Source organism: Chiloscyllium punctatum, chromosome 22 (genome assembly GCF_047496795.1).
Source record: "Chiloscyllium punctatum isolate Juve2018m chromosome 22, sChiPun1.3, whole genome shotgun sequence".
NCBI lineage: Eukaryota > Metazoa > Chordata > Chondrichthyes > Orectolobiformes > Hemiscylliidae > Chiloscyllium > Chiloscyllium punctatum.
The window spans coordinates 23,883,858-23,897,463 of record NC_092760.1 but is presented as its reverse complement, the minus strand read 5'-3'; the positions used below and the strand labels follow the sequence as shown (position 1 = coordinate 23,897,463).

At 42.8% G+C, this 13,606-nt stretch overlaps 1 protein-coding gene across 4 annotated transcripts in view; it reads left to right on the top strand.

The window, feature by feature from the left end:
* LOC140493448 (AP-2 complex subunit alpha-2-like) overlaps positions 1 to 12,575 on the top strand; it is a 107,565-nt gene extending 94,990 nt beyond the window's left edge. For 2 of the 4 annotated variants that reach the window (XM_072591889.1, XM_072591887.1), the window contains 3 exons: positions 598 to 667; positions 2,387 to 2,521; positions 12,097 to 12,575. In XM_072591889.1, coding sequence (XP_072447990.1) covers positions 598 to 667; positions 2,387 to 2,521; positions 12,097 to 12,174 — 283 coding nt within the window. In that variant the 3' untranslated portion in view covers positions 12,175 to 12,575. Of the gene's footprint in view, positions 1 to 597; positions 668 to 2,386; positions 2,522 to 8,976 lie in introns of all 4 variants that reach the window. The other 2 variants (XR_011963679.1, XM_072591888.1) reach the window with 2 other exon arrangements.
* Positions 12,576 to 13,606: the final 1,031 nt, after the last annotated feature.

Sequence of the window (13,606 nt, the reverse complement as noted above, 5' to 3'; positions counted from 1 at the left end):
TTGAAGAATGATCAGTGCTGCATTAACGCTACTTTTGCCAGGAGTGACTGGCGCGATGGGTGCTGGAGATGCTGCAGCACTGACTGTTAGAGGGTTAGTACTGACGGAATGCCCCACTGTAGGAAGGTCAGTACCAATTCTCCATCCTGTCCTGAGAGTCTGTCTGACATCTCTGTCTGGGGATTGCCCAAGACTACAAATGCCCAGGACTACAGCACAGCTATGGAAAGCTCATCATTCTCCAGGTTTGAAATTCCCAAGCAGTTGATTTCAGCCCTGGTTCCCTCATCTTTACTTCAGCAGATTCACCCTGAGCCCCCTCCTTATGGCACTGTACCCTCCATTACACTCCGAACCCCTCATTTCATCTCCTAATGCTAGGTGAACCTTGAGATATTTCTCTTGTGTTTTGTCAATACTTGACCAGCAATCTGACAGTCTATCACATAGATAGTTGGGTTTATGTTTCAATGTTGAATACTGTTTCTTCACTGTTCTCTGAATAGGAAGAATTACAATGTAAACATCATGTAGATTCTCAGAGTTCTCATTCTCCTGCAGTTTCATTCACAAAGTATTTTCTCTCTGATCCTTTAGTCCACAGCAGGAAGTTCAGCAGATATTTAAAGCAAAGTATCCAATGGATCCAGACATGACTAAAGCAAAGGTAAAAATCAAATTGTCCAAATTTAAAAACACTGAACCTTGTCTCCAGATTGGAACACTGGCCTCTGCACAACAATATCTGAATCAAGTACTGTGGGTTCAAGCCGTAAACCACAGCAGACAGTGTCGGCTTGGACTTCTAAGAGTCAGTACTGAGAGAGTGCAACACCATCTGAGAGTCAGCACTGAGGGAGTGCTGCAATATCGGACAGTCAGTACTGAGGGAGCTCTACACTGTCAGAGGGTCAGTACTGAGGGAGCGCTACACTGTCAGAGGGTCAGTACTGAGGGAGTGCCACACTGTCAGAAGGACAATGTTGAGGGAGTGCTGCACCATGAGAAAGTCAGTACTTTGGCACTAGATACAAGGGAACATCACTACATGCAAGTTCCCCTTGAGCTACTCACTATCCCGATTTGGAATAATACCTTCCCTGTCGATGGGTCAAAATCCTGGAATTCCTTCCTTTTATAGTTTTATGGATCTACCTACAGCACGGGGACTGCAGTAGTTCAAGAAGGCAGCTCACCATCACCTTCTCAAGGGCAACTAGGAACGGAAAATAAATGCAGCCCAGCCAGTGACACCCACGTCCCTTAAATGAATAAAAATAACTTGCAGTGGTGCTGCCACTGTATATGTGTGTATGCATTTGACTTCTATGTTAACAAACTGTGAACCTTTTTGTTGTTGGAATTCAACTGTGTTAATGTTTATTGTTTCTGATCTTTATTCATTTGTTAAATTCTATTATGACATTTAAAACTAACATGGAAATACATGTAAATTTGAGAGCCAGTTAAGATAACACTGCAAAATGTTGTTGTAATCTCTAGTAAATATATAATCATCTTTCGCAGATCTTGTGCATACTTCACCATCATAACCAGTATTCAACGACTTGATTTCCTTCATTCTCCTACACACTGATTTCTCTTCACAGCTGTCATTGAGTGCATGGTTACTACTGAGTCAGAAGGTTGTGAGTTCAAGTCCCACTCCAGAGACTTGAAGATAGAAATCTAGGCTGAGACTCCAGCATTGCATTGTCCGAGGTACAAGGTCCCATCTCCTCCCTCAGACAAACACAATGGATCCTGCAACACTTTCAAAGAACAAGGGATTTCCTTCTAGCATAATGACCTATATTCATTTTTCAGTCAACGTCAGAAAAACAGATGAGCTCATTATTACATTACTGTGTTTGGGAACTTGCAAATTGATTGACCCAATTCCACTATTCTCTTTCTAAGGAACTGCAAAAATACTTCACAGCCTTCTGGTTGTGTCGAATCCACATGTATCGTCTACCATCAGAAACTCGAACAGAGTAACCTCTCAGTTGTTGTATTTTCATAGGCTATAGTCTACTCATTAATCTTGAGAGGAAAGATTCTAGATTTACATTTTAGATGTCTAGAATTAAATAGACCAGAATACTTAGTGCAGGGATAATTTCCTTATTCTTAAGAAATGCCATGACAGCAGCCCAGAGATCACTTGTATGGTTCATCTGGGCTCGAGTTATATGTTTTTATTCATTGTTTTCTTTAAAGCACCTGGATGTACATATTAAAAATACTCCTGGGAGCATCTAGTGTTGTGGAAGAGCAGTCTACATTCAGATGATTGTGGTTGTTCGATTTGATCGGCTAGTGATATTTTCAATTTGAGCCAATGTTCGACTAATGTCAGACTATTTTACTTCTCATCCTGCAGCTATTGGGATTTGGTGTTGTACTTCTGAATGGGGTGGATCCCAATGTGGCAAATTTTGTGGGCACTGGAATTATTCACACAAGGAACATCCAGGTTGGATGTTTACTTCGCTTGGAGCCCAACACTCAGGCTGAGGTATGTCTTCAGGAAGAAATGGTAACACTGTCAGCTCAGAACGAGTCTTGGTGTGTCAGTCTCTCTTCATATAACCTTTATTTCCCATATAATTATACTGCTGTTGGTTAAGTAAATTGCAAGTTTCCCTCAGTATCTACTTGAAGTGGAAAGTGAAAGGAGGATTTGCACTGAATGTTCATTGTGTCATTGAGCAGCAATTGCCATTTTCCAATGCTGCCTCTATTATTTTGTACTCTTTGTACACCCTGTTCCTTTCAGCCCCTCAACACCACCCCCCCCCCCGCCCCCCCAACCTTCAAATCCTTGTCTTTGTACATGAACTAGCGACAACTCCTGTTTACAGGTTCACTGCAAGTGGTCACTTTAACATGGGAATGACAATAGACAATAGGTGCAGGAGTATGATCATGGCTGATCATCCTTAATCAGCATCCTGTTCCTGCCTTATCTCCATAACCCTTGATTCCACAATCCTTGAGAGCTCTATCCAACTCTTTCTGAAATGAATTCAGAGACTGGGCCTCCACTGCCCTCTGGGGCAGAGCATTCCACACAGCCACCACTCTGAGTGAAGAAGTTTCTCCTCATCTCTGTCCTAAATGGTCTACTCCGTATTTTTAAGTTGTGTCCTCTGGTTCGGCACTCACCCATCAGTGGAAACATGTTTCCTGCCTCCAGCATGTCCAATCCTTTAAAAATCTTAAATGTCTCAATCAGATCCCCTCTCAGTCTTCTAAACTCAAGGGTATACAAGCCCAGTCGCTCCAGTCTTTCAGTGTAAGGTAATCCCACCATTCCAGGAATTGACCTCGTGAACCTATGCTGCACTTCCTCAATAGCCAGAATGTCTTTCCTCAAATTTGGAGACCAGAACTGCACACAGTACTCCAGGTGTGGTCTCACCAGGGCCCTGTACGGTACGTTGTAGTTTAGATGTTTTAAGTGTTGCTGCCCTGTTGATCTTTCTCTAATTAATACCACACTGCACAGTCAATCACACACTATATCCCAGTGCTCCCATCTTTCCAAACACAAATTGGGAGTGACAATCTGCACACCTTCATCCGAAGCCCCACTGATGGAAAATGGGATTTGGAGGGTACAGAGTCCTGCAGTTTCCGAGCTGCTATTGCTTCAGAACAAGGACGTAGTTAGGCTGGGTACCACAAGAAGGTGTGAGGGAGAGTTAGAAAACTCATTTATTAATTAACCAGAATGAACAAGTGAATCAAGATGATAACTCTAAAACAAACTAATAAATGAAAATCAGGGGTACAAAGAACACAATTGGTTTGTGGACAGACTATTTTAAAAATGGGAAAAAAAATCAATGCTGGAATTCTGAAACAAAAACAGAAAGTGCTGGAGAAACTCAGCACATTTGGTAGCATCTGTGGAGAGAAACAAAGTTAATGTTTTGGGTCTGGTGTGAGTTTTCTTCTGAACACAGTTAATCTGTCATCAACATAATTAAAACAGGGAAAAACATCCTGAGGGGGAGTGAACATGGTTGGCAGCAGGGGCTATTAGGGAGTGAGCAGTGTCAAGGAGGGTGAAGGGTGAGCGTCGTCGGCGGGGGGGGGGGAGTGAAGGGGAGGTGAGGTGTCGTTGAGAGGAGGGGGAGGGTTGAGTGAGCATTGTTGCGGAGTGGGCGGTTGTTACTGCCCTTGTCTTCCCAATTCTGACAGAAGCACCTGAGTTGAACCCGTTCTGTCTGATTCTCTCCTCAGGTGTTTCCTGTCCCATTGATCTTTTCACCATTGACACCAGTTTTCTATCTGAAGCTTCTGATCATTACCTTGTTGCTGCCAACTGAACTTTCTTATTATGAGCTTGTGTACCTTCTGGTCAGTGCCATACACACACTTTTGATGATTTTTATCTTTTTTTGGTAATATCCCAAGTCTGGGTTTTTCACACTACGTAGCTGGAGCAGAACAAATCTCTTCCACTGGATGGCAGCCTTGATATATCTCTCCTCAAATTCTCCCAATGTTCAGGAGAACCCTGTTGCAATTATTTGTAAAATGTTTAATTGATGTGCAAATTAGAAGGAATCATTTTGAGATATTAATGTTTCCTACTCATATCAAGGGAATTTTATTGTACTGAGAATCATAGAATCCCTACAGTGTGGAAGCAGGCCATTTGACCCATCGAGTCCACACCGACCCTCCAAACAGCACCCCATCCAGACACCCCACACCAAGTATGGATGTCAGGGTGATATAGAACATAGAACAGTACAGCACAGAACAGGCCCTTCAGCCTACGATGTTGTGCTGACCATTGATCCTCATGAAAGGTAAACCTAATGTATGAATCCTCAAATTTCTGTGACCATATGCATGGCCAGCAGTCTCTTAAATATCCCCAATGACCTTGCTTCCACAACTGCTGCTGGCAACGCATTCCATGCTCCCACAACTCTCTGCGTAAAGAACCCACCTCTGACAACCCCTCTATACTTTCCGCCAAACAGCTTAAAACTAAAACTAAGCTTAACAATTTCTGCCCTGGGAAAAGTCTCTGGCTATCAACTCTATCTATGCCTCTCATTATCTTGTACACTTCAATTAGGTCCCCTCTCTTCCTTCTTTTTTCCAATGAAAAAAGTCCGAGCTCAGTCAACCTCTCTTCATACGATAAATCCTCTATTCCAGGCAGCATCCTGGTAAACCTTCTCTGAACCCTCTCCAAAGCTTCCACATCTTTCCTATAATAGGGCAACCAGAACTGGACACAGTATTCCAAGTGCGGTCTAACCAAAGTTATATAGAGCTGCAACAAGATTTCATGGCTCTTAAACTCAATCCCCCTGTTAATGAAAGCCAAAACACCATATGCTTTCTTAACAACCCTGTCCACTTGGTTGGCAATTTTAAGAGATCTATGTACCTGCACACCAAGATCCTGCTGATTCCTCCACACTGCCAAGAATCCTGTCTTTAATCCTGTACTCAACTTTCAAGTTCGACCTTCCAAAATGCATCACTTCACATTTATCCAGGTTGAACTCCATCTGCCACCTCTCAGCCCATCTCTGCATCCTATCAATGTCATGCTGCAGCCTACAACAGTCCTCTATACTGTCAGCGACACCTCCAACCATTGTGTTGTCTGCAAAGTTGCTCACCCATCCTTCAATCTCCTTATCCAAGTCATTAATAAAAATTACAAACAGTAGAGGCCCAAGAACAGAGCCCTGTGGAACACCACTCACCACTGACTTCCAGGCAGAATACTTTCCTTCCACTACCACTCGCTGTCTTCTGTCGACCAGCCAATTTTGTATCTACACAGCTAAATTTCCCTGTATCCCATTCCTCCTGACCTTCTGAATAAGCCTACCATGGGGAACCTTATTGAATGCCTTGCCGAAGTCCATATACACCACATCCACCGCTCGACCCTCATCAACTTGTCTAGTAACATCCTCAAAGAATTCAAGATTTGTGAGGCAAGACCTGCCCCTCACAAAGCCATGCTGACTGCATTTAATCAAGCCATGCTCTTCCAGATGGTCATAAATCCTATCCCTCAGAATCCTTTCTAACACCGTGCAGATGACAGACGTGAGACTGACTGGTCTGTAATTGCCGGGGATTTCCCTATTTCCTTTCTTGAAGAGAGGAATTAAATTTACCCCCCTCCAGTCCTCAGGTACAACTCTGGTGGAGAGCGAGGATGCAAAGATCTTCGCAAGCGGCGAAGCAATCACATTTTTCACTTCCCAAAGCAGCCGAGGACAAATCTGGTCTGGCCCTGGCGACTTGTCAATCTTAATGTTTGTCAAAATCTTCAGCAAACCAGCTTCCTCAATCTCTATCCGTTCCAGCATGCTTACCTGCTCCTCAAAGGTTCCATTCACTACAAGGTTACCTGCTCCTCAAAGGTTTTATTCACTACAATCTTTGACTTGGAGTAAGCATTTCCTATATCATGCCTTTGTTTGGGAAGCTTAACTTGTTTGACCCTGCCATTGAGGAGTCTGCCCAGTATGAGGAAAGAACATATTATTTCTTCTGGGCAAATGACATTGTGCCAGAATAAAAGCAATGAGTAATTCTCCTGATAGCATGTGGAGCGAGTTTTTTTTCCCCCAGTTATTAGGAGCCTAACATTCACTGAGGCACCAGACACTAAAACCTTTCAAGAATTGACAAATATTGTTAAGAAATAGTAGAACCATTAAACTGCCTCGAATTCTAGGATGCTATTGTTTTTCCTCTAATTTGAGAACCAGGGGAATCCAAATCAGGATTTTTGACTAGATTAAGATGACTGGCAGAACCCTGTGACTTTCATTTAACCCTTAATGAAATGCTTAGAGACTGTCTGGAATGTGGAATTAATGATGTAACAATGCAAAAAATGCCTACCAGCTGAAGCCCAATTGGAGTTAATAGACAGAACAACTGGCTTTATCGGAAAATGTGGTAAGTGTAGTATGGCTTGCAGGGTATTCAGATGGAAGTGGACACTCTTGCCAGTCTGACTGAGCTTGAATGAAGGCAATTGCATGTCCTGATCAGAGGCTCTCTGGGTCAACCCAAAACACAACATCAAAACAAAGCCAATCTTTGGCCAAATGGTTAAAATTTCCTTCAGGACCTTGGCCAGCAAGCCATTGTAGTTGTTGCTGGAATTTGAACTTGAGTCAGCAAAATAATCATCTTAAATTGAGTACGATAACTCAAAGGCTGGTATCCAGTAGAGTTCATGCCCTGGAAAGTTAAATTGTTGAGCAGCATCAAAATCAGAACCAATCAAGATAAATGTATAGTTACATTGTCATCTAGTTCTAATGACTGCTTCAATAATCCTAGACCCAGTTTTTAACAATTTGCTCTAGAGACACTGCAAAGTGATACTGCAGTTAGCTGAGCAACTGCAACATAACAATTGCAGTATAAGATGAGGAGAAGTAAATTTTTCAAATTTGGTGAGAGAAATAGAAGAGCAGAGATTTTATTTATATTTGGTACACTGTGCTTGATGATGTTTGAGAGAAAAACAGAGTGTCACATTCTCGGTCACCATGTTGAGGTCACTGAGTATAGCAGACACCTATAGCCTCTGACAGAATGTTTGGGCCACATGGTGAGTGAGATTGAAAGGAGGATTGTCACTGCTTCAGGGGGTTCTCATGGCTCTGTGATTGTGATGATACAAAACAGCTGTAATGATTGGCTGATGAACCTATCAATCGGGATGGTGTGTGTCAGATTGGCTGCTTCAGGGAGTGACCATCTTGATTGATGGAGTATGTGACCAGAGAGCCAGTCCCAATGTTTTTTCCCTTTTACAGCTGCTCCCCAGGATCCTGCTGCACACAGACAGTCAGCTTGACAGGTTTGGCAGTTGTCATTCCATCAACCTGAGCCCATGAGCCCACTGGGATATTTGGGATCTCTTGTTATAAGTTGTAAATATTTCTGATTTGGGAGCTGCTGTTGGAAGATCCTTGATGAGTTGTGTATCTTGTAGATGATGCACAGAGTTTTAACTGTGTATTGGTGGGAAAGGGAGTGAATATTGAAACTGGTGGATGTGGGGCTAATCAAGTGGCTGCTTTGTCCGAGGAGATGTTGATCTTCTTGAGTGTTACTGGAGCTGCACTGATCCAGGCTGTAATGAGGTCAAGAGCTGAGTGGCCCTGGCGAAAACCCAAATGAGGCATCACTGAGCAGGTTGTTGCTGAGCAAGTGCTGCTTGATAACTCCTTACTTCACCTTACTGAGACTGAGAGTAGACTGATAAGGTGGTAATTGGCCGGGTTGGACTTGTCCTGTTTTTTTATGTACAGGACATACCTGGGCAATTTTCCACATAGTCAGATAGATGCCAATGTTGCAACAGCTTGGCTAGGGGAGCAGCAAGTTCTGGAGCACAAGCCTTCAGTACTAATGGTGGAATGGTGTCAGGGTCCATAGCCATTGCAGTATCCAATGCCTCCAACTGTTTCTTGATATCATGTGGAGTGAATCAAATTGGCTGAAAACTGACATCTGTGATGCTGAAGACCACTGAAAGAGGCTGGAATTGATCATTCTGGAGTGGTTGGCCTCTGAGAAGAGTTTAATGGAGTGGACACATATAACTTAGCATTTAAAGGAATGAGAGATGACCTTATTGAACATATAACATTACAAGGGTTGTGGTCTCACAATATAGGATAGACCCTTTTTGACTGAGATGAGGAGTCTTCATTTAGAGTTGGGTGAAGCTGTGGAATTCTTTACCACAGAAACCTGTAGAAATCAGGTCACTGAATATGTTTAAGAAATAACTAGATGACTTTCTAGACAGTGAAGGTGTCATGGGGCTTGGGGCGAGAGTGAGAGTATGGTGTTGAGGCAGAGGATCAGCCACAATAATGTTGTATAGTGGAGTGAGATCGATGGCATACTCCTGCTCCTGTTTTGTGTTCCCATGTTTCTCTTCCTCAGGGATCTGATGGACTAAACTAGGGAGAGTGTTTCCCCTCGATGGAGAGATTTGAACCAGTACTTACTTCCTCTCAATAAGGGAATGACTAGAGAATGGCAGTGACAGTTTTTTTTCTCATCCAAAGAATTGTGGACCTTTGCAACGGTATACCCCAGAAAGTCATGGATGCTCAACTGTGAGTATGTTCAAGCCTGAACTGGACGGATTTTTGAATTATAAAGGAATGACAACATCCAGGAGTAGTATGGTTGAGAAGGAGATAGGTTTGAAGTGAACGATCATATCCATTATCAAAGAATTAAATTTATTGTCACGTGTACTGAGGCACAGTGAAAAACTTTGTTTTGCGAGCAATACAAGCAGATAACAGAGTTAAGTAGCATAGATAAGTAAATAATAGGTAAACAGCAGCAAAAACAAAAGCACAGATACAGGTGAATGTTAAGAGTTTGTGAGTCCATTCAGTATTCTAACAATAGTAAGGTAGAAACTGTTTTGAAACCGGCTGGTGCATGTGTTCAGGTTTCTGTACCTTCTCCCTGATGGTAGAGGTTGTGGAAAAACATTGCCAGGATGGGATGGATCTTTGAGAATGCTAGCGGCCTTTCCTTGACAGTGGGCCTGGTAGATTGATTCTATAGATGGGAGGTTGGCTTTTGTGATTGTTCCGGCTGAGTTCACCATTCTCTGTAACTGTCTCTGATCTTGAATGGTACAGTTGCCATACCAAGTAGTGATACATCCAGATAGAATGCTCTCAATGGCACACCTATAAAAATTAGTAAGGGTATTCACCACCATGCCAAATTTTCTCAGCTGCCTGAGGAAGAAGAGACATTGTTGAGCCCTTGTAACCAGTGCGTCCACATGAAGAGTCCAAGAAAGCTTCTGTGGACAACCACTGTCAGGAGCTTGACACTCTCCACTCGTTCCACTTCTGTGCTGTTAATGTGGAGGGAGGCATGAGTAACATCCTGGCGAAAGTCAGTAATGAGTTCATTGGTTTTGAGAGCTAGGTTGTTCTCAGTGCACCATTTTTCCAGGTCTTCCACCTCCCATCTGTAGTCTGTTTTGTCGCCATCTGAGTTTTGACTGACTATGATGGTGTCATCAGCGAACTTGTAAATGGCATGAGTCTGGTATTTGGCAATGCAGTCATGGGTATACTGTGAGTACAGTAGCGGGCTGAGTACGCACCCCTGGGGGTGGGGGGGTCCAGTGTGAGTGTTAGTGAGGATGAAATATTGTCCCCAATCTTCACTGATTGTGGCCTGTGAGTCAGGAAACTGAGGATCCAGTTGCAGAGAGTGGGGCTTAGTCTGAGATCACTTAGTTTAATAATTAGTCTCAAGTGGATAATAGTGTTGAAGGCTGAACTGTACTCAATGAGTCGGATTCTTAAGTAGCTGTTCTTGGTATCAAGATCTTCTAGGGAGGAGTGATATGGCATCTGACATGGATCTGTTGGTCTGATAGGCAAATTGGAGTGGGTCAAGAGTAGTGGGGAGGCTGGAGTTGATTAATGCCATAACCAGCCTTTCAAAGCACTTCATGACCACCGAAGTTAGGGCCATTGAGACATGCTGCATGAGGCACAGAGATGATGTTGGCCGTCTTGAAACAGGTAGAGACAGTGGCCTGCTGCAGGGAGAGGTTGAAGATGTCCGAGAAGATCTGTGCCAGTTGATCTGTGCATGCTCTGAATGCACGGCCTGGTACTCCGTCTGGTCCTATTGCTTTCCTTGGATTCACACAAAGGAAAACTGATCTGACATCTGATGCAGTGAATATACATCAGGACTTATCGGAATAGGTGTTACCTCTCCACCGAACTTCTGCTGAAAACGAGTGTAGAAGGCGTTGAGACGATCTGGGAGTGAAGTGTCATCGTCTGCTATCTTGCATTGTCTCACTTTAGAACCTGTGATGTCATTCAGTCCTTGTCATAGTCTGGGGTCTTGAGTTTGGATCAGTATTGGTCCTTGGCTGTCTTAATGGCTCTGCGAAGGTTATACTTGGATTCCTTATATTTGAGTGGGTCTCACACCTGGTTTTTAGCAGGTTCTGTATGTCCTTATTCATCCAGGATTTCCTGTTGGGGAACGCCCGGATTAACTTCCTTGGTATGCAGTCCTTCACTTATCTGCTAATAAAGCCTGTGACTGTAATGGCGTACTTGATCAAGGTACCTGCGGATTGTTTCAACATGATCCAATCAGCCTACTCCAGACAGCATCAGAGTTGATCCTTTGCATCCTCCGACCAGCACTGCACCTGTATCCGGGAGGGGGTCTCCTGTTTGAACTTTTGCTTGTAAGCCGGGAGAAGAAACATGGCATTGTGGTTGGAGTATCCGAAATGAGGACGGGGGCCGAGCGGTAGGCATCTTTCACAGTGGTGTAGCAGTAGTCTAAAATGTTCGGACCCCTGGCCGGGCAGGTAATATTCTGGTGGTACTTGGGCAACACTTTCCTTAGATTGGCTTGATTGAAGTCACCAATTACAATAAACAGGGCCTCAGGGTGTTAGTGTGGAAACTGCACAATTAAAGTGAAGTATATAATTAAAACTTCACAACTAACCTCCAGAAGGTTGCTGCAGCTGAGACAGGAGGGAACAAAATTGAGGCATGTCTTGAACATTTTTATTTAGCACTCTTGCTAGTTCACAGGTCTCTTTTTAGTATTTCTAATGAATATTTAGTGCTTTCAGTTTGAATTAGGAGATGGTTTTGAGTATTTCACCCAAATCTCTTATCTTGACCTGTGGCCCTTAGCTGATTCCTATTCCACACTCCCTGCACAGCCAATCACTACAGCCTCCTCAGCACAAGAACAGCATAGCTCATGAGTTGAATTGCGTTGTGTGGATTCAAAGTTTTAGAAGTTGCTAATGGTGCAGTTAACACAAGGTGGCCAGTGTAAGAGAGTATTGGTCTGGATTTGATGTGTACTCTGACAGATGTGGGGTGGCACGCTGTAGTTCAGAAGGGGACGGAGATACTAGAGCCCAGGTAGCTGTTCTGTCGCATAGCATGACCATGGTGTTAACAGATGCTGATGCTGGGATGATTGGACTGATGCTGGTTAGTCTTGAGCTGACTTTGTGTTTCTTTTCAGATGTATCGTCTCACTGTGCGGGCTAGTAAAGAAGCCGTATCAAAGAGGCTTTGTGAACTACTATCAGAACAGTTTTAATTACCTGACCACTTCAACTCATTGGGCCAACTTCACAACTTGGTCAGTTATGCTAATACTTAACAGATTTTATGTGGAAACTGGTTATTTTCCTTTAGTATTAATTATGTTTTTTCTTAATGTACCTTCTTTTATTTCTAAGGCAGACACTGAGGGGAAACAAAGCTTTCTTAAAAGAATTGAATAAATATTTACTTTTCCAGCTTTCCTGTGCTTCATTGTTACTGAGGTTGCATTAGTTAAAGTGGAAAGGGGGACTGTTTCCCAGAATCTGTGTTCTGTTCAAAGCAATTGAGTTATTCTGTTTCACAATCCACTGTGCCTTTGGTGCCAGTTTCCAATACAACAAATTGTTTATTTATAGAGGTGTAGTCTAGTCCAGATTATAGAGATTTTTTGGAGGTGGGGAGGGGGTGGGGGGGGGGGGTGCAGGGAGATAAAGTGTGTTAAATTAGGTGAAGCTCCAAGTAGTTTTGAGATTTCTGAGTGATGTTTCATCCAGCTTCATTGTCCTGTACTTGGTAAATGTAATTCATGGTCTTGTTGATTCATGTTGCAGATTTCTTTCGGTTTCCCATCAACTCAACCTCAGTTACCCCATTAATTTAGTAGCAAGTTGAGTACAGAGCTGAACGTACAGCATTCCAGTCAAACTCACAATGAATCTTTACAGGAATAACCGAGTTAATCTGTTCCAGACAGTTGGAGCACTCTGCAGAATAGGAGCTAAAGCCTGGAGGGATCCCCTGACTGATGTGGGAGAACAAGCTGTATTTGGGAAGGGGATTGAGATCCGAGAACACAAAGGGCTGAGGAGAACTAATTTGAGGTAAAAAGGGTGAACAGTGGTGCCTGTGAACAGTGATCTCTCTTGATTGAGATAATTAGAATATTTCAAAGGGAAGGAGTGAGGGTAAGATCCTTTCTGAAATGAGTTTTGACAAGTGTGAAATTTATTTGTTGTGGAGTAGTAAAGAAAAAGACATACCTTTTAGGAAAAAAATGGATAAATATGTGAAACAATGGAAGGTGAGAGCTCTAACACATAGTGATGGTTGGGAAGAGGTTAATTTTGGATTTGGCATTGGCAATAAATGCTAACTTTGTTTGTAATGTCACTGAAGTAAGTGAAGCACCAACATGACAGGATGACAAATCTTGTTTGCTATAAACTGCACTGACTCTATTGTTCAATGACAGTGACAAATGCCAAAACAATAGATTAGTAGAAAATAGTATGTGCAGGGCATTATTGGAACTGTATTTATCTTTTCTAAGTAACATTTTGTTAAACACAGGAATGGCATTTTTATTCTGTTTTCACATTGTCCAGTGCATTTGCTGCATTTTGACAGGTTTGCATATTTACAACTGTGTAGGAACTGTGCGTTAGCAAAATACTGAACTGTTGTTACACTGGCTTCAGAAATAA